Here is a 24,067-nt window from a genome sequence, read left to right as displayed (position 1 = left end):
CTCAAGCCCAGGACTGGCAAAAAAAAAAAAAAAAAAAAAAGAAGAAAAAATACATACATAAATAAAAATAAATAAAACTATCAATAATATAATAAACCTAAGTTAAAGATGATACAAATTCCAAAACCATCATTTCAATGATAAGTGGGTTACTAACTTGTTAGGCAAGCCTTGGGTTTTACCTGCAAATTCATTGAAATGATTTCCAATATCATATGCCAAGTAGTTGTATCCAGAATATTCATAATCAATGAACTGTACATCACCTATGTGAGACACAAAAACAAAGAGAGTGAGAAATCACACACTGATGTGCAAGCCCCTACGCTATTTGTAATTAAATCGCTCCCCACAGTTTTGTCTCATGCTGTGTGCCTGCTTACGTGCACTTCTGAGACAGGACAGGGTAAGGCTGTGAATTTTATGGCGATGAGCTTTACAAAGTTCAAATTATGACTTCATCAACAGCGTCTCGTGAACATGAAATGTCCACTTTATTAAAGAGGAAAATGTAGTCACTCTCCAAGTGCTAACAAAAGCAAGACAGGCTTTTTACCACACAGGGGCAACGGGCGGGTTTTTGTTTTTGTTTTTTTAATTCAAGTTTGAATTCAAAATAGCTCTACCTTTGGAAATTGCTAATAACCGAATAACCTCTGATGTACTAGCAGTAAACTGGCAAGATTACGCCCTTAGGCAAATCAAACGTAAACTACACCAGCCCTGAGTACTACAGGAATGCTGTCATAATCTTGCTGATGAGTTTGGCCCCTCATGAGTCTAACAAGTGGCATGTTCACGTGCTTAGCTGAAATGCTGTAGAGCACATCCACATCCTGACATCTTTGCAGTATACATTAAGGGTTTATTTCATCTTTTCTAAAAAGATAAAACACAAAGGAGCTGGTTTTGATGCTTGTGAGAAATGTTTACATAAGCTAAGAAGTCCTCGTCTTGACTTGGCTACACAGATGTTTTATTACAATTCTTCAGAGGGTATTTTCTCCTCTCTCTACATCCCTACAAAATATTCCTAAGGGCTCCTTTAAAAGTCTCAGTACATACTTTGGTCGGATTGTTTTAATAACATACAAGGCTCCATATAAACAACAAAAGAGGGGGCAAAAAAAAAGGTAAAGGTAAGTCACTGTCTAGGCCAGAAGGAGTTGAAGGGACATGTGACCAAGGACAAACTATGTCCCTGCCCTGTGAACGCCAAGCTGAGGTAACTGGATCTACCTACTAAGCTTTTGAACTTGAACATCTTTGCACACACTTGTAAATTTCATTCAGGGAAGTTAGGTGGATTCTAGGCAAGCACAAAGAAAAACTATTACATCACACATACACACCAAAAAAAAAAAAGTTATGGCAAGTGTAGGATTTTACACAAAAGCGAGCAAAACATTTTATAAAGCAGGTCTGCATTGAATATAATTCTAAACGTGTGTATGCAACAGTGAAGAGCCAGGAACTTGCCCAGATGTCACCCCCAAGAACTGTACAAGCAAAAGGGGACTGGGGCGGGGTACAGAAGGCAAGAAACAAACCAAAGCAAAACATTCAAGCTGGTTTATTACAGGTGCTGGACAAGTGACTTTTTCTTTCCTTCTTTACAAGAAATAGTAGTGATGGAGGAAAATACTCCAGTTTTCTTTGTACAAAACAATCCATAAGGAGATTTTAGGTATAGATTCAGAAAAGGACCTAGCCATGGGCCTTCAAAAAAATTTTAAAGAAAAAAAAAGATATATAAGATTTACCAAGAGTGATTCACCACTGAGTGCCCCAAAGCATTCTATCGTCCTTCTTTAAATCACAGCTGTTGATTCTTTTCGCTCTTTAAAGCACAAACACATGTAGAGCTCATATCAACTGTTACATGCCAATAAAAATACACAGCCTAGTCCTGAAGGATTAAGATAACTTTGGCCACATAACTAATAAAAGCTTCCATTTTTTCCAAGTTCTAACTTAGCATTTGGCCAATACGAGTTATAACAGCAGGTTTAAAAAAACAAAAAACAAAAAAACAAAAAACACCACACATGCCTGTTTCTCAACCCCATTTACTTATCAAGACAGAGATCTTTTTTTTAAAAAGAAAAAAAAAAAGAAAAAAATCCTTTTCTGTCTGATCATTTTCTAACAGTGACTTTCTTTTTTTTTTTCAGAGTAGCATTAATCCATTAACACTAGCCTTTTGCTTTTTAACTCTTAAATGCAATGTTTACAAATAATGAAAGTTCTTTTTTTTTTAACAAAAGAAGGAAAAGAGGCTAAGAAGATACAGATGAGGCTGTTACCAGACTCCGTGCAAGTGAACAAGTGATGCAGTAGCCCCGTCCATCGTGCGCTAACAATGGTGCCCCATGGGGCACTACCTAATCTGCAGCAGATGAAGAAAATTTGGCAAACTCACAGTTTACAACACACACAGCTTAAAAGGAAAGAAAAAAAGTTTTGTTTCGTTTTGTTTTTTAAAAAAAAAAATCTGCATTCGCTATTCTTTTTCTTTCGCTTCAAACCATTACAAACGAAGTGGAACTCAACCTTAAATTTAAGATTCTGCAACTGAGTGGGACGTGACAAAGAGGTGTCGTGTAGGTGCCAGAACCAAAAATAAAAACAGACACACAAAAAAAAAATCAAATTACAGGATTTTGTAAATTCTTTCCCTCTCCGCACGTTCTTATAATTTGAGCTTCTGGGTTCTGAAATTTTCCCGTTACATAGAGGTATGCTTAGAACACAATTAGTAACACAGTCGAGAGGGTCGGTGTGGAAAGATGAGAAAACTACCTACAAGTTTTACGTAACTGATGGTCATGTGTGTGATTTAAGGGAATATTCTCAAATTTTCTAGATTCTCAAAAGATTCTCTAAAAACACCCACTAGTGCAGGAGCTAGCACCTTTTATTTCACGTACTTGGTGGCAGACATACACATACAAACACACAATGGGTAAAGCATGTGATAAACATGGTTTCAAAGCTTCATGTTTTTCTGTATATTATATAGCTCTAAGCTTTAAAAAAAAAAATCTACAGTTAAACTACTTACATCTCAGTAGACAAGTGGTTTTCCATCCTGTAAAAATACTTATAAAGGGCTGCAAGTTTGGCCTAGTGGTTAAAGTGCTTGCCTAGCATGCACGAAGACCTGGGTTCGATTCCTTGGTACCACATATATAGAAAAAGCCGGAAATGGTGCTGAGGCTCAAGTGGTAGAGTTCTAGCCTAGAGAAAGTCCAAGAACAGTGCTCAGGCCCTGAGCTCAAGCCCAGGACTGGCAAAAAAAAATGATAATAATAACTTATAAAGCAAACTTTAAAAGATTATATATGTATATATGTGTGTATATATACATATACATATATATATATGGGCCAGGAGCATGGCCTAGTGGTAGAGTGCTTGCCTAGCATGGACAAAGACCTGGGTTCGATTCGTAAGTATCACATACATAGAAAAAAAAAACAGAAGTGGTGCTGAGGCTCAGGTGGTAGAGCTTTAAGCCTTGAGAAAAAAACAAGGACAGTGCTCAGGCCCTGAGCTCAAGGCCAGGATTGGCCAAAAAATAATAATACATATGTCATATATGACCTATGGCTAACACTTCTGTGTAGACTCCTTTATTTTGTGCTAGGGTGGAAAGGGTAGAAAAAGAGGAGGACTAGAAAACCCAGCCACATCTGCAAGTCATATGAAAGGAGATGGAGGACAAACAGACCATTCACACGGGAATAGCCAGGGTTTTCTGTCCTCCACAGAGCCAGCCTGAGCACGGTCTCCCGTGGGCAGGCCAGCCTCTCTGACCCTACCACCACCTTCCTCCTCCTCCTCCTCCTCCTCCTCCTCCCCCCAAGAGACCCGGCTCCTGAAGGCGTTTGTGTTTCCACCCATCACACCGTCCATCCCCCCGCCCACCAATGCTCGTGGAATGGAGTGGGTCTGCAGAGAGAATCTGCTGGCATGGTAAGAACTATGTCGCAGGTCAGGGAGAAAAAAAAAAAAACAGGCAGAAAATGTAAAGGTGGAGTAGGGGTATTTCTGACCACAATAGGCCTACATGCATGAGTTTTTTTTAAATGACTATTACTTAAAAATTAACTATTTTAGGTCACTCTTCCTTAATGCAGTTTTTTCCTGCATGATGCGGGGGTGTTTTCTGCTACTGTCCAGAAAGAGGGCAACAGTGGACTAGCATTACTCTTCACTAAAACTGGATGGCTGGTCTTGAGTCACAGACATCAACACGACAAAGAGCTCCTGAATGCCATGCTCAAGCTCAAGCGCTTCGGGTTGCTTTGAAAGGAAACAGGGCCTTCACCACGCTTCCTAGGCTGGTCTGGAACTGTCTTGGTCTCCCAGTGAGCTGGGACTACAGCCATGCTCTGCCACACCCAGCTCTGAAGGCCTGACAACATTCCCAGATCCTGTTATAATACATGGGAAGGGTCAGGTGAACAGATGGATGGAGAGTGGTGCGCCTTACCTAAGTGGATCTCGGGAGAGGGTGACGAGACTGGGGTTCCATGCGCTCTGCTTCCCTGTGCTAGGTGAGGGGAAGGGGGGCTGGGCCAGCCCATCCCGCTGTGATGGTTTGGGGGGTTCACCAAGTGCAAAGCGCACGGGGCACGTTGTCTCCACTGACCCCCAAAGCCTGAAGGAATCTACCCTATCCTGTCAGCTCCCCAGTCACAGCCTAACCCCAGCAGGAACGGCTTCTCACAATTAGTCTAGTCAGCTGGCCTTGCCAGCCCTGTTTCCCTCGAGGACATGTATGAGGAGGTGGCTGGATATGCCACAAGGCCTAACAGACAAGACTTCTTGGTAATGAAAACACAAAACAAAACCACACACACACACACACACACACAAAGAGACAGGTGGTACAAAAAGGATGTCCATTGGAAATTGGACAGCAGAGCAGCCATGTACGCATCTGTGATCGTAGCTACAACTCAGCAGGCTGACACCCAGAGGACAGCGTTTCAAAGCCAGCCTGGTATGAAAATAATAATAATAATAATAATAATTTTTAAGTCTAAAGACTTCATTTCCATTATCCAGCAAAAAGCCAGGGTAGAAATGTGGCTCAACGAGTAGAGCTCTGAGTGGGAGCTCGAGAGCTTGAGACACTGAGTTTAAACTCTGGAACAGGGAAGGAAAAAAAAAAGAATTCTTTGAAAGTGTATCAAAATAGTTGCATTTGTGGGGCTACATAATTTTGGGGGTAGATAGGATGAAAAATCAAGACAGAAAGAAGTCAAGCAGTACCTCTTATGCTGATGGAAAATACTGACCTCCTAGAGCCAAATTAAACCTTCAAAATTTTACTTGACACTCTGAGAACTGTTTAGAGGAAATCATGAAACAGCTATTCCGAAGTAATCTGATTTTTTGGTCCTGTGACGAAATTAATCTGCTCATTTTGGCCCATTATTTCAAATTTTAATAAACAAGTTTGCTCTGTGAAATGGATATGCAAACAAAAAACTTATGAAAATAAAAAGATGAAGGATTAAAATTGTATTCCAAAGGAAAGAACAGATCCTCTTTGATTAACTGCAGTTAAAAATAAAGCTGAGTGTCCACTTCAAATGTAAGATGAAGTCCTTTGCCTAAAATTTCATTATATACCACGTGTATACAATTACTTAGATCTTGAACTGAACTACAAGCTAATACATTGCTTTAGTGAATAACGAATGTCATTTCACAAATGGCATTGAGATTTGGTTACTTTTTTACACTTCAGGGTACATATACCATGCCAATTACACATTACTATAAAAAAAAAACAAGTCACTCTTTATAAGGACAGTGTCAAGTACTGAATTTTTAGAGTATACTCAAAATTTTAAATATAATTTTTTAAAGACTGCATAGAAAAACTGCAGTATTTTTTAGAGATATCGACTCAGTATGCTTTTTAAATATGACCTCCAATCCACCTTAAAATGTAAAACATAAGAGACACTCAAACATGTTTTGCACCAGATGTGTTTAAGTTGACTTTAACTATAAGCATTAATAATGCACATTACAAGAAGGGTTGTAACCGCTCATTTCAGGCTATTAGGACTACGGGGCATTCTTTGGCTAAAGTATGCCCAGAACCACACATTCCTGGCTGAAACTCTGGGCTCCCATCCCTAAAGACCACCCCAAAAACTAGCTGCCTGTAAAAAGGCATAGTGGTTATGAGCATAATCTTTTAACAAAATTGAAGGGCTGGGGAGCTCGAGTAGAAAGCGCACCTGCTAGGCAAGGTGCTTAGTAAATAAATAAAATACATATAAATATTTAGAGGTATATAAAGATTTCGATTTGGTATCTGAAGGGCATCTACCACTTAGCAACCAGACCTCAACCCACTTTTCCCCATGTTACAATACAACCAAATGTTTCTTTAATTGGAAAACACAATTTGAATATACTGAGATCTGCATATTTGCAGAACAAGCATTAAACCAAAAGGTATCCAATGTCTCCCTCAAGGAAAGATTAAAACCATTTACCTAAGCTCCTTGGTTATTAGTTTAGCAACTATGGATGTGAACGACTGTATAAAGAGCTTTCTCAGAACATCTACCTCGTCAGCCTGGCAAAAGTAATGGAAAACCCAGAGACCCGCTCCAAGCTACACTGTCTACCACCTTAACAAGACAGTTCATGTGGACACAGAAATAACAACTTTCATGTCAACAAGCTTATTTCAAGACCCCCCTTACAAGCAAGGACACTCTCAAATCATGACTTACCAATAGGTTTTAACATTTTATATAAACAAAATCATTTCATTTTCCACTTAAAAAAAAAAAACAAGATCCACAAACTGACTCTAACAAACCAACATACTTTATACAGATATGCAGAATAGACTTCTAATTTATCAGTTATTGTGCCTTTATCATCTATAAAGGAAATATTTTTAAAGTTTTCAGGCACATTTTTCATGGGTGCATTTGAAATACATTTATCTTACTTGGTACAAATATCCAAGGGCCATTAAATATATAGAAGTCAACTTTACTTACTGCTAAGGTCGAATACCTACCTTCTTTCTCATTGTAGATGATATTTTTACACAATAAGTCATTATGGCAAAGCACAACGGGTGAGCCCAAGTTAGAGAGAACGTCTTTCAGCCACGTCATCTCTTCCTGAAGAAGCTGAGAGCTTGGAATATCACTTAGGAACCTTTTTGTGTAAAAAGAGTTACATCTTGTTCATCTTTGTGACACGCTTTAAACTTTAAAGAGTTAAAACCTATTCTGAGCCGGGCGCCGTAGCTCACGCCTGTAATCCTAACCACTCAGGAGGCTGAGATCTGAGGATCACGGACGGTTCAAAGCCAGCCCAGGCACTAAAGACCATGAGACTCATATCTCCAATTAACCACTAGAAAACTCGAAGTGGGGCTGTGACTCAAGGTATAGGGTGGTAGCCTTGAGCTGAAGAGCTCAGGTGTAACGCCCAAGCCCAGAAGCAGGGCAGTAAGTAGCCTTGGGCTAAAGAGACCAAAAAAAAATCTATTCTGAACCAATTCTGTCCATCTAAATGCACAAACTCCTGAAATCAACAGAAGAAGAATGTATTCTGAGAGCTAAAATAAAGAAAACTTTTATAATGAACTTTCAGACAAGTTTATCATAAAAGTTAGGAAGAAAGGAAAACTAAGCACTGGTTAAACTTTTGGGTAGAAAAGCTAGCGTAATCTAAGAAAGTGAACACTAAAAAGCTGGGGAAAGAGTATTGTGTGTATATTTTAACATTTAAAGGTAATGTTGATATGTGCTGTGTGTGAGCGTGCACATACATGTACAGAGCCCTGAGTTCAGAGCTTCACACTCTTTTTTTTTTTTTTGCCAGTCCTGGGCTTAAGTTCAGGTCCTGAGCACTGTCCTTGGATTTTTCTCAAGGCTAGAGCTCTACCACTTGAGCCTTAGCACCACTTCTGGCTTTTTTCTATGTATGTGGTACCAAGGAATCGAACCCGGGTCTTCGAGCATGCTAGGCAAACGCTCTATCACTAGGCCAAACTGCCGGCCCGAGCTTCACGCTCTTGCTTAGCTCTTTTGCTCAAGGCTCATACTATAGGTCAGCCTCAACCCCACATCTGTCTCTTTGCTGATTAGCTGGAGATCAGAGTCTCATGGAGAACTTTCCTGCCCGAGCTGGCTTTGAACCCTGATCCTCAGATCTCAGCCTCCTGAGTTTCTGGGATGACAGACGCGAGCCACACCTCTACTTCCAGCAATAATATTTTAAATGGTTTACATATTTATCTCCATTTCATAGAGGGTAAGAAAACTAAGACTGAAGTATATTGTTATCTAATAACATCTATTAAGTTCCTAACATGATTAATTATGGAGTAATTATTAATATCTCACTGACCATACTGCATTATTACTGACATCTATCATCAAGTTAAGAAGAGTGAATACACCATACAGCATTGAGTTAGTTCAATGTTCAGAAAAGCCAACAGATTACTATACACAGCTATAAATCAGAAAACTGAACCTGGTACACACCCTTATCTACTTGTGTGAGCAAGCACGCCCTTCCGCACAATGTCCTCAAAGGAGTGGGGCCAGGACGGGGCAAGGTACTGTGAGGACAAAGCCACAGGTCACGGCCCCTCGTCCCACACTGTGTTGTGTCTGGGTGAACTCCAGGTAAAAAAAACAATCAAGAAAAACAGGCTCTGATGGCCTCCGAGCCTCAGCATCACCACCGGCTCACAAAGCTGTCTTTCAATTCACCACCACCGGCTGCTCTGGGTTCTTCCCTATCTCCCAAAGTATTACCCGCCTCCCTCCTCCAAGTCCCAGCATGCTCTGGATCTCCCACTGCTCACTGTGTCTACCCAGCTGCTTTCTACCTTATTTCCTCTACTATGACACTCTTCTCCAAAACTTCCCAACATAATCCTTGTATTCTATCTTTAAACTGCCTCAAAAACAAAAGGGCTGGCCAGGCGTTTGGCCCAGTGGTAGAGGGCGTGCCTAGCATGCACAAACACCTGGGTTCGATTCCTCAGTACCACATACATAGAGGGGTGCTGTGGACCAAGTGCTAGAGCACGAGCCCTGAGAAAGCCCAAGGACAGTGCTCCATCCTTGAGTTCAGTCCCCAAGACTGTCCAAAATAAAGGAGGAGGCGGCTGCTTCTTATCAAGCCCAAGGTCCTAAAGTTGAGCAGCCAATGCACATGCCAACATCCCCCCCAAAAAAACAATTTACATAAAATAACAGAATGCCAGAACCAGTATTTAAAAGCTGGCTAAATGAATTCCCAGGAAATGAACATTCAACCGTAAACAGTCCCAGAAAAGCAGAAAGCAACCTCACTGTCTTCCGTTTTAGTAGCCTCTAATACTAACACTGAGGCGGTTTTGTCAGTCAGCTTTGAACCATTTTTTGAAAGGATCTCCCAACAACGTGCCTTTGTATTCCAACTATTCTGGAACAAATAATCTGTGTTTTATCTCTTGTGGAGCAGGGTGATTGGGGGGGGGGGGAGACCAGCAGAAGCCAAAGCACAGAGATATAAAACAGTTCACACAATGCCAAAGGAAAGCTGGCAGCAAACTGAGGGCAAGCCCTCCTCCCACCCCCTAAGAAAACACATAAAAATAAACGTACCTTTTATTAAGCTCTTCGTCGGCGAATCCTGTAGGAATGAGAGAGAAATATTTTCCCATCTTCAGCCACAGATTCGATTTGGGGATCCAGCCATTGTGTGCGTGGATAGCATGGATTTTGGCAAGCTGACGAGCTATGAGCCTGTATAGAACAACAGCAAGGAAAACAAGTTCACGTCCACTGAGAAGGTTCTTCTCCAAGCTTGTGGTCAGTATTCACAACAGCCTCCTGGGCAAACCTGTGTATTTTCTAGTAGAACTCTAGTTGTAGCAAGAGCCCTGCTGAAGCAAAGCAAAACACCCTCCTCTCAATATCTGATCAGACAGTGAGGTCTAGTTATGAATGGTTCATCACTGGCCCTGACCTCTATCTAGTTATGAATGGTTAATCACTGGCCCTGACCTCTATCTAGTTATGAACGGTTCATCACTGGCCCTGACCTCTATCTAGTTATGAATGGTTCATCACTGGCCCTGACCTCTATCTAGTTATGAATGGTTCATCACTGACCCTGACCTCTATCTAGTTATGAACGGTTCATCACTGGCCCTGACCTCTATCTAGTTATGAATGGTTCATCACTGGCCCTGACCTCTATCTAGTTATGAATGGTTCATCACTGGCCCTGACCTCTATCTAGTTATGAATGGTTCATCACTGGCCCTGACCTCTATCTAGTTATGAATGGTTCATCACTGGCCCTGACCTCTATCTAGTTATGAATGGTTCATCACTGGCCCTGACCTCTATCTAGCTATGAATGGTTCATCACTAGCCCTGACCTCTATCTAGTTATGAATGGTTCATCACTGGATCCTGACCTCTATCTAGTTATGAATGGCTCATCACTGGACCCTGACCTCTATCTACTTATGAATGGTTCATCACTGGCCCTGACCTCTATCTAGTTATGAATGGGTTCATCACTGGATCCTGACCTCTATCTAGTTATGAATGGCTCATCACTGGACCCTGACCTCTATCTACTTATGAATGGTTCATCACTGGCCCTGACCTCTATCTAGTTATGAATGGTTCATCACTGCATCCTGACCTCTATCTAGTTATGAATGGTTCATCACTGGATCCTGACCTCTATCTAGTTATGAATGGTTCATCACTGGATCCTGACCTCTATCTAGTTATGAATGGTTCATCACTGGCCCTGACCTCTATCTAGTTATGAATGGTTCATCACTGGAACCTGACCTCTATCTAGTTATGAATGGTTCATCACTGACCCTGACCTCTATCTAGTTATGAATGGTTCATCACTGGACCCTGACCTCTATCTAGTTATGAATGGTTCATCACTGGCCCTGACCTCTATCTAGTTATGAATGGTTCATCACTGGATCCTGACCTCTATCTAGTTATGAATGGTTCATCACTGACCCTGACCTCTATCTAGTTATGAATGGTTCATCACTGGACCCTGACCTCTATCTAGTTATGAATGGTTCATCACTGGCCCTGACCTCTATCTAGTTATGAATGGTTCATCACTGACCCTGACCTCTATCTAGTTATGAATGGTTCATCACTGGACCCTGACCTCTATCTAGTTATGAATGGTTCATCACTGGACCCTGACCTCTATCTAGTTATGAATGGTTCATCACTAGGCCTGACCTCTATCTAGTTATGAATGGCTCATCACTGGATCCTGACCTCTATCTAGCTATGAATGGTTCATCACTGGCCCTGACCTCTATCTAGTTATGAATGGTTCATCACTGGCCCTGACCTCTATCTAGTTATGAATGGCTCATCACTGGCCCTGACCTCTATCTAGCTATGAATGGTTCATCACTGGCCCTGACCTCTATCTAGTTATGAATGGTTCATCACTGGCCCTGACCTCTATCTAGTTATGAATGGTTCATCACTGGACCCTGACCTCTATCTAGTTATGAATGGTTCATCACTGGCCCTGACCTCTATCTAGTTATGAATGATTCATCACTAGCCCTGACCTCTATCTAGTTATGAATGGTTCATCACTGGATCCTGACCTCTATCTAGTTATGAATGGTTCATCACTAGCCCTGACCTCTATCTAGTTATGAATGGTTCATCACTGGACCCTGACCTCTATCTAGTTATGAATGGTTCATCACTGGCCCTGACCTCTATCTAGTTATGAATGATTCATCACTAGCCCTGACCTCTATCTAGTTATGAATGGTTCATCACTGGCCCTGACCTCTATCTAGTTATGAATGGTTCATCACTGGACCCTGACCTCTATCTAGTTATGAATGGTTCATCACTGACCCTGACCTCTATCTAGCTATGAATGGTTCATCACTGGCCCTGACCTCTATCTAGTTATGAATGGTTCATCACTGGCCCTGACCTCTATCTAGTTATGAATGGTTCATCACTGGCCCTGACCTCTATCTAGTTATGAATGGTTCATCACTGGCCCTGACCTCTATCTAGTTATGAATGGTTCATCACTGGATCCTGACCTCTATCTAGTTATGAATGGTTCATCACTGACCCTGACCTCTATCTAGCTATGAATGGTTCATCACTGGCCCTGACCTCTATCTAGTTATGAATGGTTCATCACTGACCCTGACCTCTATCTAGTTATGAATGGTTCATCACTGGCCCTGACCTCTATCTAGTTATGAATGGTTCATCACTGGCCCTGACCTCTATCTAGTTATGAATGGTTCATCACTGGCCCTGACCTCTATCTAGTTATGAATGGTTCATCACTGGCCCTGACCTCTATCTAGTTATGAATGGTTCATCACTGGCCCTGACCTCTATCTAGTTATGAATGGTTCATCACTGGCCCTGACCTCTATCTAGTTATGAATGGTTCATCACTAGCCCTGACCTCTATCTAGTTATGAATGGTTCATCACTGGCCCTGACCTCTATCTAGTTATGAATGGTTCATCACTGGCCCTGACCTCTATCTAGTTATGAATGGTTCATCACTGGCCCTGACCTCTATCTAGTTATGAATGATTCATCACTAGCCCTGACCTCTATCTAGTTATGAATGGTTCATCACTGGATCCTGACCTCTATCTAGTTATGAATGGTTCATCACTAGCCCTGACCTCTATCTAGTTATGAATGGTTCATCACTGGACCCTGACCTCTATCTAGTTATGAATGGTTCATCACTGGCCCTGACCTCTATCTAGTTATGAATGATTCATCACTAGCCCTGACCTCTATCTAGTTATGAATGGTTCATCACTGGCCCTGACCTCTATCTAGTTATGAATGGTTCATCACTGGACCCTGACCTCTATCTAGTTATGAATGGTTCATCACTGACCCTGACCTCTATCTAGCTATGAATGGTTCATCACTGGCCCTGACCTCTATCTAGTTATGAATGGTTCATCACTGACCCTGACCTCTATCTAGTTATGAATGGTTCATCACTGGCCCTGACCTCTATCTAGTTATGAATGGTTCATCACTGGCCCTGATGTCTATCTAGCTATGAATGGTTCATCACTAGCCCTGACCTCTATCTAGTTATGAATGGTTCATCACTGGCCCTGACCTCTATCTAGTTATGAATGGTTCATCACTGGACCCTGACCTCTATCTAGTTGTGAATGGTTCATCACTGACCCTGACCTCTATCTAGCTATGAATGGTTCATCACTGGCCCTGACCTCTATCTAGTTATGAATGGTTCATCACTGACCCTGACCTCTATCTAGTTATGAATGGTTCATCACTGGCCCTGACCTCTATTTAGTTATGAATGGTTCATCACTGGCCCTGACCTCTATCTAGCTATGAATGGTTCATCACTGGCCCTGACCTCTATCTAGTTATGAATGGTTCATCACTGGCCCTGACCTCTATCTAGTTATGAATGGTTCATCACTGGCCCTGACCTCTATCTAGCTATGAATGGTTCATCACTGGCCCTGACCTCTATCTAGTTATGAATGGTTCATCACTGGCCCTGACCTCTATCTAGTTATGAATGGTTCATCACTGGACCCTGACCTCTATCTAGTTATGAATGGTTCATCACTGGACCCTGACCTCTATCTAGTTATGAATGGTTCATCAATAGGCCTGACCTCTATCTAGTTATGAATGGCTCATCACTGGATCCTGACCTCTATCTAGCTATGAATGGTTCATCACTGGCCCTGACCTCTATCTAGTTATGAATGGCTCATCACTGGCCCTGACCTCTATCTAGTTATGAATGGTTCATCACTGGACCCTGACCTCTATCTAGTTATGAATGGTTCATCACTGGACCCTGACCTCTATCTAGTTATGAATGGTTCATCACTGGCCCTGACCTCTATCTAGTTATGAATGGTTCATCACTGGCCCTGACCTCTATCTAGTTATGAATGGTTCATCACTAGACCCTGACCTCTATCTAGTTATGAATGGTTCATCACTGGCCCTGACCTCTATCTAGTTATGAATGATTCATCACTAGCCCTGACCTCTATCTAGTTATGAATGGTTCATCACTGGATCCTGACCTCTATCTAGTTATGAATGGTTCATCACTAGCCCTGACCTCTATCTTGTTATGAATGGTTCATCACTGGACCCTGACCTCTATCTAGTTATGAATGGTTCATCACTGGCCCTGACCTCTATCTAGTTATGAATGATTCATCACTAGCCCTGACCTCTATCTAGTTATGAATGGTTCATCACTGGCCCTGACCTCTATCTAGTTATGAATGGTTCATCACTGGACCCTGACCTCTATCTAGTTATGAATGGTTCATCACTGACCCTGACCTCTATCTAGCTATGAATGGTTCATCACTGGCCCTGACCTCTATCTAGTTATGAATGGTTCATCACTGACCCTGACCTCTATCTAGTTATGAATGGTTCATCACTGGCCCTGACCTCTATCTAGTTATGAATGGTTCATCACTGGCCCTGACCTCTAGCTATGAATGGTTCATCACTGGCCCTGACCTCTATCTAGTTATGAATGGTTCATCACTGGCCCTGACCTCTATCTAGTTATGAATGGTTCATCACTGGACCCTGACCTCTATCTAGTTATGAATGGTTCATCACTGGACCCTGACCTCTATCTAGTTATGAATGGTTCATCAATAGGCCTGACCTCTATCTAGTTATGAATGGCTCATCACTGGATCCTGACCTCTATCTAGCTATGAATGGTTCATCACTGGCCCTGACCTCTATCTAGTTATGAATGGCTCATCACTGGCCCTGACCTCTATCTAGTTATGAATGGTTCATCACTGGACCCTGACCTCTATCTAGTTATGAATGGTTCATCACTGGACCCTGACCTCTATCTAGTTATGAATGGTTCATCACTAGGCCTGACCTCTATCTAGTTATGAATGGCTCATCACTGGATCCTGACCTCTATCTAGCTATGAATGGTTCATCACTGGCCCTGACCTCTATCTAGTTATGAATGGTTCATCACTGGCCCTGACCTCTATCTAGTTATGAATGGCTCATCACTGGCCCTGACCTCTATCTAGCTATGAATGATTCATCACTGGCCCTGACCTCTATCTAGCTATGAATGGTTCATCACTGGCCCTGACCTCTATCTAGTTATGAATGGTTCATCACTGGCCCTGACCTCTATCTAGTTATGAATGGTTCATCACTAGCCCTGACCTCTATCTAGTTATGAATGGTTCATCACTGGCCCTGACCTCTATCTAGTTATGAATGGTTCATCACTGGCCCTGACCTCTATCTAGTTATGAATGGTTCATCACTGGCCCTGACCTCTATCTAGTTATGAATGGTTCATCACTGGACCCTGACCTCTATCTAGTTATGAATGGTTCATCACTGGCCCTGACCTCTATCTAGTTATGAATGATTCATCACTAGCCCTGACCTCTATCTAGTTATGAATGGTTCATCACTGGATCCTGACCTCTATCTAGTTATGAATGGTTCATCACTAGCCCTGACCTCTATCTAGTTATGAATGGTTCATCACTGGACCCTGACCTCTATCTAGTTATGAATGGTTCATCACTGGCCCTGACCTCTATCTAGTTATGAATGATTCATCACTAGCCCTGACCTCTATCTAGTTATGAATGGTTCATCACTGGCCCTGACCTCTATCTAGTTATGAATGGTTCATCACTGGACCCTGACCTCTATCTAGTTATGAATGGTTCATCACTGACCCTGACCTCTATCTAGCTATGAATGGTTCATCACTGGCCCTGACCTCTATCTAGTTATGAATGGTTCATCACTGACCCTGACCTCTATCTAGTTATGAATGGTTCATCACTGGCCCTGACCTCTATCTAGTTATGAATGGTTCATCACTGGCCCTGACCTCTATCTAGTTATGAATGGTTCATCACTGGATCCTGACCTCTATCTAGTTATGAATGGTTCATCACTGACCCTGACCTCTATCTAGCTATGAATGGTTCATCACTGGCCCTGACCTCTATCTAGTTATGAATGGTTCATCACTGACCCTGACCTCTATCTAGTTATGAATGGTTCATCACTGGCCCTGACCTCTATCTAGTTATGAATGGTTCATCACTGGCCCTGACCTCTATCTAGTTATGAATGGTTCATCACTGGCCCTGACCTCTATCTAGTTATGAATGGTTCATCACTGGCCCTGACCTCTATCTAGTTATGAATGGTTCATCACTGGCCCTGACCTCTATCTAGTTATGAATGGTTCATCACTGGCCCTGACCTCTATCTAGTTATGAATGATTCATCACTAGCCCTGACCTCTATCTAGTTATGAATGGTTCATCACTGGATCCTGACCTCTATCTAGTTATGAATGGTTCATCACTAGCCCTGACCTCTATCTAGTTATGAATGGTTCATCACTGGACCCTGACCTCTATCTAGTTATGAATGGTTCATCACTGGCCCTGACCTCTATCTAGTTATGAATGATTCATCACTAGCCCTGACCTCTATCTAGTTATGAATGGTTCATCACTGGCCCTGACCTCTATCTAGTTATGAATGGTTCATCACTGGCCCTGACCTCTATCTAGTTATGAATGGTTCATCACTGGCCCTGACCTCTATCTAGTTATGAATGATTCATCACTAGCCCTGACCTCTATCTAGTTATGAATGGTTCATCACTGGATCCTGACCTCTATCTAGCTATGAATGGTTCATCACTGGCCCTGACCTCTATCTAGTTATGAATGATTCATCACTAGCCCTGACCTCTATCTAGTTATGAATGGTTCATCACTGGATCCTGACCTCTATCTAGCTATGAATGGTTCATCACTGGCCCTGACCTCTATCTAGTTATGAATGATTCATCACTAGCCCTGACCTCTATCTAGTTATGAATGGTTCATCACTGGATCCTGACCTCTATCTAGCTATGAATGGTTCATCACTGGCCCTGACCTCTATCTAGTTATGAATGATTCATCACTAGCCCTGACCTCTATCTAGTTATGAATGGTTCATCACTGACCCTGACCTCTATCTAGCTATGAATGGTTCATCACTGGCCCTGACCTCTATCTAGTTATGAATGATTCATCACTAGCCCTGACCTCTATCTAGTTATGAATGGTTCATCACTGGATCCTGACCTCTATCTAGTTATGAATGGTTCATCACTAGCCCTGACCTCTATCTAGTTATGAATGGTTCATCACTGGACCCTGACCTCTATCTAGTTATGAATGGTTCATCACTGGCCCTGACCTCTATCTAGTTATGAATGATTCATCACTAGCCCTGACCTCTATCTAGTTATGAATGGTTCATCACTGGCCCTGACCTCTATCTAGTTATGAATGGTTCATCACTGGACCCTGACCTCTATCTAGTTATGAATGGTTCATCACTGACCCTGACCTCTATCTAGCTATGAATGGTTCATCACTGGCCCTGACCTCTATCTAGTTATGAATGGTTCATCACTGACCCTGACCTCTATCTAGTTATGAATGGTTCATCACTGGCCCTGACCTCTATCTAGTTATGAATGGTTCATCACTGGCCCTGACCTCTATCTAGTTATGAATGGTTCATCACTGGATCCTGACCTCTATCTAGTTATGAATGGTTCATCACTGACCCTGACCCCTGACCTCTATCTAGCTATGAATGGTTCATCACTGGCCCTGACCTCTATCTAGTTATGAATGGTTCATCACTGACCCTGACCTCTATCTAGTTATGAATGGTTCATCACTGGCCCTGACCTCTATCTAGTTATGAATGGTTCATCACTGGCCCTGACCTCTATCTAGTTATGAATGGTTCATCACTGGCCCTGACCTCTATCTAGTTATGAATGGTTCATCACTGGCCCTGACCTCTATCTAGTTATGAATGGTTCATCACTGGCCCTGACCTCTATCTAGTTATGAATGGTTCATCACTGGCCCTGACCTCTATCTAGCTATGAATGGTTCATCACTGGCCCTGACCTCTATCTAGTTATGAATGGTTCATCACTGGCCCTGACCTCTATCTAGTTATGAATGGTTCATCACTGGACCCTGACCTCTATCTAGTTATGAATGGTTCATCACTGACCCTGACCTCTATCTAGTTATGAATGGTTCATCACTGGCCCTGACCTCTATCTAGTTATGAATGGTTCATCACTGACCCTGACCTCTATCTAGTTATGAATGGTTCATCACTGGACCCTGACCTCTATCTAGTTATGAATGGGTTCATCACTGGATCCTGACCTCTATCTAGTTATGAATGGGTTCATCACTGGATCCTGACCTCTATCTAGTTATGAATGGGTTCATCACTGGATCCTGACCTCTATCTAGTTATGAATGGCTCATCACTGGACCCTGACCTCTATCTACTTATGAATGGTTCATCACTGGCCCTGACCTCTATCTAGTTATGAATGGTTCATCACTGGCCCTGATCTCTATCTAGTTATGAATGGTTCATCACTGGACCCTGACCTCTATCTAGTTATGAATGGTTCATCACTGGCCCTGACCTCTATCTAGTTATGAATGATTCATCACTAGCCCTGACCTCTATCTAGTTATGAATGGTTCATCACTGGCCCTGACCTCTATCTAGTTATGAATGGTTCATCACTGGACCCTGACCTCTATCTAGTTATGAATGGTTCATCACTAGCCCTGACCTCTATCTAGTTATGAATGGTTCATCACTGGCCCTGACCTCTATCTAGTTATGAATGGCTCCTCACTGGCCCTGACCTCTATCTAGTTATGAATGGTTCATCACTGGCCCTGACCTCTATCTAGTTATGAATGGTTCATCACTGGATCCTGACCTCTATCTAGTTATGAATGGTTCATCACTGACCCTGACCTCTATCTAGTTATGAATGGTTCATCACTGGACCCTGACCTCTATCTAGTTATGAATGGTTCATCACTGGCCCTGACCTCTATCTAGTTATGAATGGTTCATCACTGGCCCTGACCTCTATCTAGTTATGAATGGTTCATCACTGGGCCCTGACCTCTATCTAGTTATGAATGGTTCATCACTAGCCCTGACCTCTATCTAGTTATGAATGGTTCATCACTGGCCCTGACCTCTATCTAGTTATGAATGGTTCATCACTGGACCCTGACCTCTATCTAGTTATGAATGGTTCATCACTGACCCTGACCTCTATTTAGTTATGAATGGTTCATCACTGGCCCTGACCTCTATCTAGTTATGAATGGTTCATCACTGGATCCTGACCTCTATCTAGTTATGAATGGTTCATCACTGGCCCTGGCCTCTATGTAGTTATGAATGGTTCATCACTGGGCCCTGGCCTCTAGGTATGAATGGGGTCCGTCACTGGACTTTCTGTGTGCCCCACTGATTCTGATCAGATGACTGAGTAACCCTGCCAAACGGCAGCACGTGGCTGGACAAGGCCCTGCAGAGGCTGGCATGGACAGCCAGGACTCCAGGGAGTCTAAGCCTAGGTCCTGAACCTGTGACACCCGAGGCTCCAAGCTGTGCTGCAGGCGTGACCCCATGCTAGCAGACATGACTGACCTTGACTGACACTATGAGAAAGAGGACCACTGGTGTTCCTATAACTCAAGGTGGACACTCTTGAGGAAACTGTCAGAAAAGACAGCAGCATTGGAGCCCAGGAGCTGGCACGCTGGAAGCCAGGGTTCTGATGCGTGCACCAGGAAAGCCTTCTCCTTTCACCTGCTGGAATCTTCCATCACTACCAGTAGCCTCATCCTCAATCTAAAACGTCACCAGATGTGACCATCTCTACTCTTACTTCACAGGAACTCTGGGTCCTACACCTCACAAACCAATGGTATACGTAACCACTGGCTGACATGCCAGCATACATACAGAAAGGCATCTGTTTGTATGCCAGTCCCCAGGAACTGCAGAAAAAGTGATGCCCAAATGAAGTGACAGCACTTAAATCCAGGCAACCTCATGAAAAGCCAGGTGGTGACAGAACGCAAAACTAAGAGAAACACAACTGTGTACACACATATACACAAACACACACTTCAGACTAATAGCAGCTGGTTTCTCGAGAAGGCAGAGAAGAAAATGGGAGGCTTGCAGACAGGTATTGTCTGTGTCACATAAACCTCAAAAGGCAATGTCCATCTAATGTCCAGACATGTTGATGAGCCAATGAGACGGTGACTTAGAAATAGGGTCATGGGTCAGAAAATAGCAAACCAACTTTAAAACAAGGTGGCTCACACACGCCTGTGACCTAAGCTATTCTGGAGGCTGGGATCTGAGGATCATGCTCAAAGCCAACCCAAATAGGAAAGTCCATGACACTCTTTATCTCCAATGATGTACTCAAAAAAAGTGGGAAGTGGTGCTGTAGTTCAAAAGAAAGCTAAGCAAAGGTTGCAAATGTAGCCTAGTGGTAGAGTGCTTGCCTAGCATACATGAAGCCCTGGGGTCGATTCCTTAGTATTACATAAACAGAAAAAGCCAGATCTGATGCTGTGGCTTAAGTGGTAGAATGCTAGCTCTGAGAAAAAGCAGCTCAGGGACAGTGCCTGAGTTCAAGCCCCAGAACTGTCGAGAGAGGGAGAAGAAGGGGGAGGGAGGGAGACAGACTGGGGGGGCGTGGGGGCACGGGAGAGAGAACAGAGAATGTGGACTCACACTTCAGTCCTCTGCTACTCCTGGAAATGAAGCAGGAATTGAATGGTAATCCAAACCAGCCACTGCAGAGCTAACCCTCAAACACAGATTTCATTCTTCAGTACCACATACACAGAAAAGGCCAGAGTGGTGCTGTGGCTCAAATGGTAGAGCGCTAGCCTTGAGGAAGCTCAAGGGACAGTGTCCAAGCCCTGAGTTCAAGACCCAGGACTGGCAAAAAAAAAAAAACTCTAGCCCTCGAGAGTCTTATCTACCAGAAAACCAAACGTAGATGTGTGGCTCAAGTGGTAGAGCACTAGCTTTGAGCACAAAAGCTCAGAGACAGCACCCAGGCCCCGAGTTCAAGTCTCACAACCAACAAAAAAAAAAAAAGCAGGGGGACAAAAATAAATGAATAAATAAAATATTGACAGGCTCCAATGACTCACACCTGTCAACCTAGGAGGTAGAAAGTAGTGATCTGAGGTTCAAGCCAGCCTGGGCAGGAAAGTTCTTAAGACTCATCTCTAATTAACAAGCAAAAAAAAAACCCAGATGTGGAGCTGTGGCTCAACTGGTGGAATGCTAGCCTTGAGTGAGAACAATCTAAGGGATAGAGCCCAGGTCCTGAATTCAAGCTCCAATACTGAAACAACCAAAACAAAAAGAAACCCTATGACTATGGTCTGTAGAACTGAGTTCTATCAGGATGCCAACGGAACCCAATGGAAAAATGCAGATTCAACACACTACCAAAATCACAATCTTTGCAGAGCTTAAAAAAAAAAAAACTATCACAATTTCATGCAAAATCTCAAGGGATCCTGAGCGGCTAAAACCACCTTGAAAAGGAAAAGTTGGAAATCTTTACACAGAGCCAGTCAGCAAAGAGGAATGCTCTGAGCACAGGTATGTACACGAATGGAATAGAGAACGCAAAAGAGTATACGCATGTGCCAACCCATCCCCCAAGGGAGCCAGGGAAGGGAAGGCATGGCTCTGATTTCTCCATGTCCACATGCAGAACCATAAAGGAGCAGTCCTTCCTCCCCATGTACAGGCACTCACTCAGAATGAATGCAGGCGCCAGGCACAGTGGCTCCCCCCTGTCGTCCCAGCTACTCAGGAGGCTGAGATCTGAGGATCACGGTTCAAAGCCAGCCCGAGCACTAACGGCCATGAGACTCATCTGCAATTAACCACGAGAAAACTGAAGGGGGGTGGAGAGGGGGGGCAGGAGGGGAATGGAGGACCTAAACTGAAGAGCTGGGACCAGGTCTGGTGGGATACGCCTGTAAGCCCAGCCCAACAGAAATAATGCATGCAGGAGGAGGGCTGTACTTGTTTGTCAAAACAAACAAGGCCCAAAGCACTGGTAGCTGCTCACGCCCGTAACTACTCAGAAGGCTGAGATCAGAGGATCATGGTTTGAAGCCAGCCAGGCAGGAAAGTCTGAAATTAAAAAAAAAAAGTCTGAAGTGGAGCTGTGGCTCCAGTGGTAAAGTGCTCGCCTTGAGCACAACAGCTAAGGTACAAAACCACAGGAATCCAGACAAAACAGACTTCATCCAAGTTCCAAGCTGTGCGTCAAAGGATCCAATCTACGACGGAGTGAAAGGCGGCCTCCAGAAACGAAGAGGCCATCTGCATGTCACACACACACAGTGTCCTTCCTGGCTTCTTCCCACACTTTTTACAATTCATCAGAAAGCCAGGCACGGCTGCAATGCTCCCGTCCGTCGCTGGGTGGCAGCCGCGAGCCACAAGTCCAGGCTGGCCACAGGAGATGTGCGGCTATAGCATTCGGTTGGGGACAGGTGCATTCATCAACTATTAACCAACTAATAATTCTCTCAAGCTTCACATGGAGCTCACAACCCAATCGTAAGTCTAGTAGCATCTGCCTTTGACAAGAGGCTAAGATTAAGAACGTAGAATGAATGCTTAAAATGAACGGAAGGAGAGACACAATTAAAATGAAAGTAGGTATTTCTCCAAAGATAAACATCAGGCTCACAAATGCTCACAAACACATGTTCGACATTCCTCCTCGTTCTTCAGGAAAGTCCACTCCACAAGAGAGAGTGCCCAGTGCCCTCGCCTCACAGCCATCAAGGGATGCTATCTGTACTCCTAGCCACTCAGGAGGCTGAGATCTGAGGGTCTCGGTTTGAAGCCAGTCCCGGCAGGAAAGTCCCCGTGAGCCTTATCTACAATGAAACACTCAAACTGGAAGTGGGGTTGTGGCTCAAGTGGCAGAACACCAACCTTGTTAAAAAAAAAAAAAAAAGCTCAGGAACAGCAAACCAGGTCGTCTTGGGTTCAAGCCTCAGTACCAATACCCAAAAATAAACATTACACGTAGAATTAGCAAATGATCCGATCAATTTTCTAGGTAAAGAATTAAAGAGCTGGAGTCAGGCCTCCAGAGAAGTCTGCTTACCCAGGTTCAGAGCAATATTATTCCCAAAGGCTGAAGAAGTGCCAGCAAACCAATTATCCCTGAATACACGAAATGGCAGAGCAATAAAAGGAATACACTTAAGGCTTGGGAAGAAAGGAGATCACAGAATTCACACTTGTTATCCCAGCACTCAGGAGTCGAGGCCTGTCTAGAGTAGAGAGGATCGGGGCTTCCCAGGCTGGGTGGACAGCACACACAAGACCCTAGGACTGCACCCCATCACCCAGAAGAAAAAAAGTATACCAAGAGAAAGAAAGGAGAGGAAGAGGGCCGGGCCACCGTGCCGAGACATCACAACACAAACTCCGTACCATTCCACTCACATGAGGCACCTAGGAGAGTCAAAACTCACAGAGAGAGGCATGGCAGCTGGCAGGGTCTAGAGGAGAGGTGGAATAGAGAAGTTACTATGTGAATAGACGATGAAAAGACTTCTGGAAATCAGTTATATAATCACGTGAATATATTTAATGCTGCTGGCTTTCAAAACCGTGGTTAGGATGGTCAATTTTTATGTCTTGTGTAATTACCATGACCGGAAATAAAATGCATTCAAATGCTTTTAAGAAGAAACTTGTCTTTTGGAAACCTCAAGAGCACACCATTTTTCAATTAGTAAACTTTACACACAGCTGGAAAACCTATACTTTATATCTCGTAAGTTTATCTCTCAACGTTCCTGGCTTTTGTATTTGCTGACACAAAACAGGAGCTAATCAAATCCAAAAATGTACATAAAGAATTCAATCCAAGTGGAAAGATCCCAGAATTGCACACGAGCTCAGCGGTTGAAAATCAATGTAACCCATAAAAATCCACAGGCAAAAAAGAAAAAAGAGGC

General features: G+C 43.1%; 1 protein-coding gene across 1 annotated transcript in view; it reads right to left on the bottom strand.

Moving 5' to 3' along the window:
- Positions 1-24,067, bottom strand: part of Etnk1 (ethanolamine kinase 1) — a 43,347-nt gene that overhangs the window by 7,172 nt on the left and 12,108 nt on the right. The window contains exons 3-5 of the mRNA XM_090324478.1: positions 9,663-9,803; positions 7,067-7,209; positions 183-266 (exon numbers count right to left, since the gene is read on the bottom strand). Coding sequence (XP_090180604.1) covers positions 183-266; positions 7,067-7,209; positions 9,663-9,803 — 368 coding nt within the window. The remainder of the gene's footprint in view (positions 1-182; positions 267-7,066; positions 7,210-9,662; positions 9,804-24,067) is intronic.

Source organism: Megascapheus bottae, chromosome 35 (genome assembly GCF_031878675.1).
Source record: "Megascapheus bottae isolate mThoBot1 chromosome 35, mThoBot2.hap1, whole genome shotgun sequence".
In the NCBI taxonomy this organism is placed as follows: domain Eukaryota; kingdom Metazoa; phylum Chordata; class Mammalia; order Rodentia; family Geomyidae; genus Megascapheus; species Megascapheus bottae.
The sequence above is the reverse complement of the archived record's forward strand: the minus strand, read 5'-3'. Positions and strand labels throughout refer to the sequence as shown.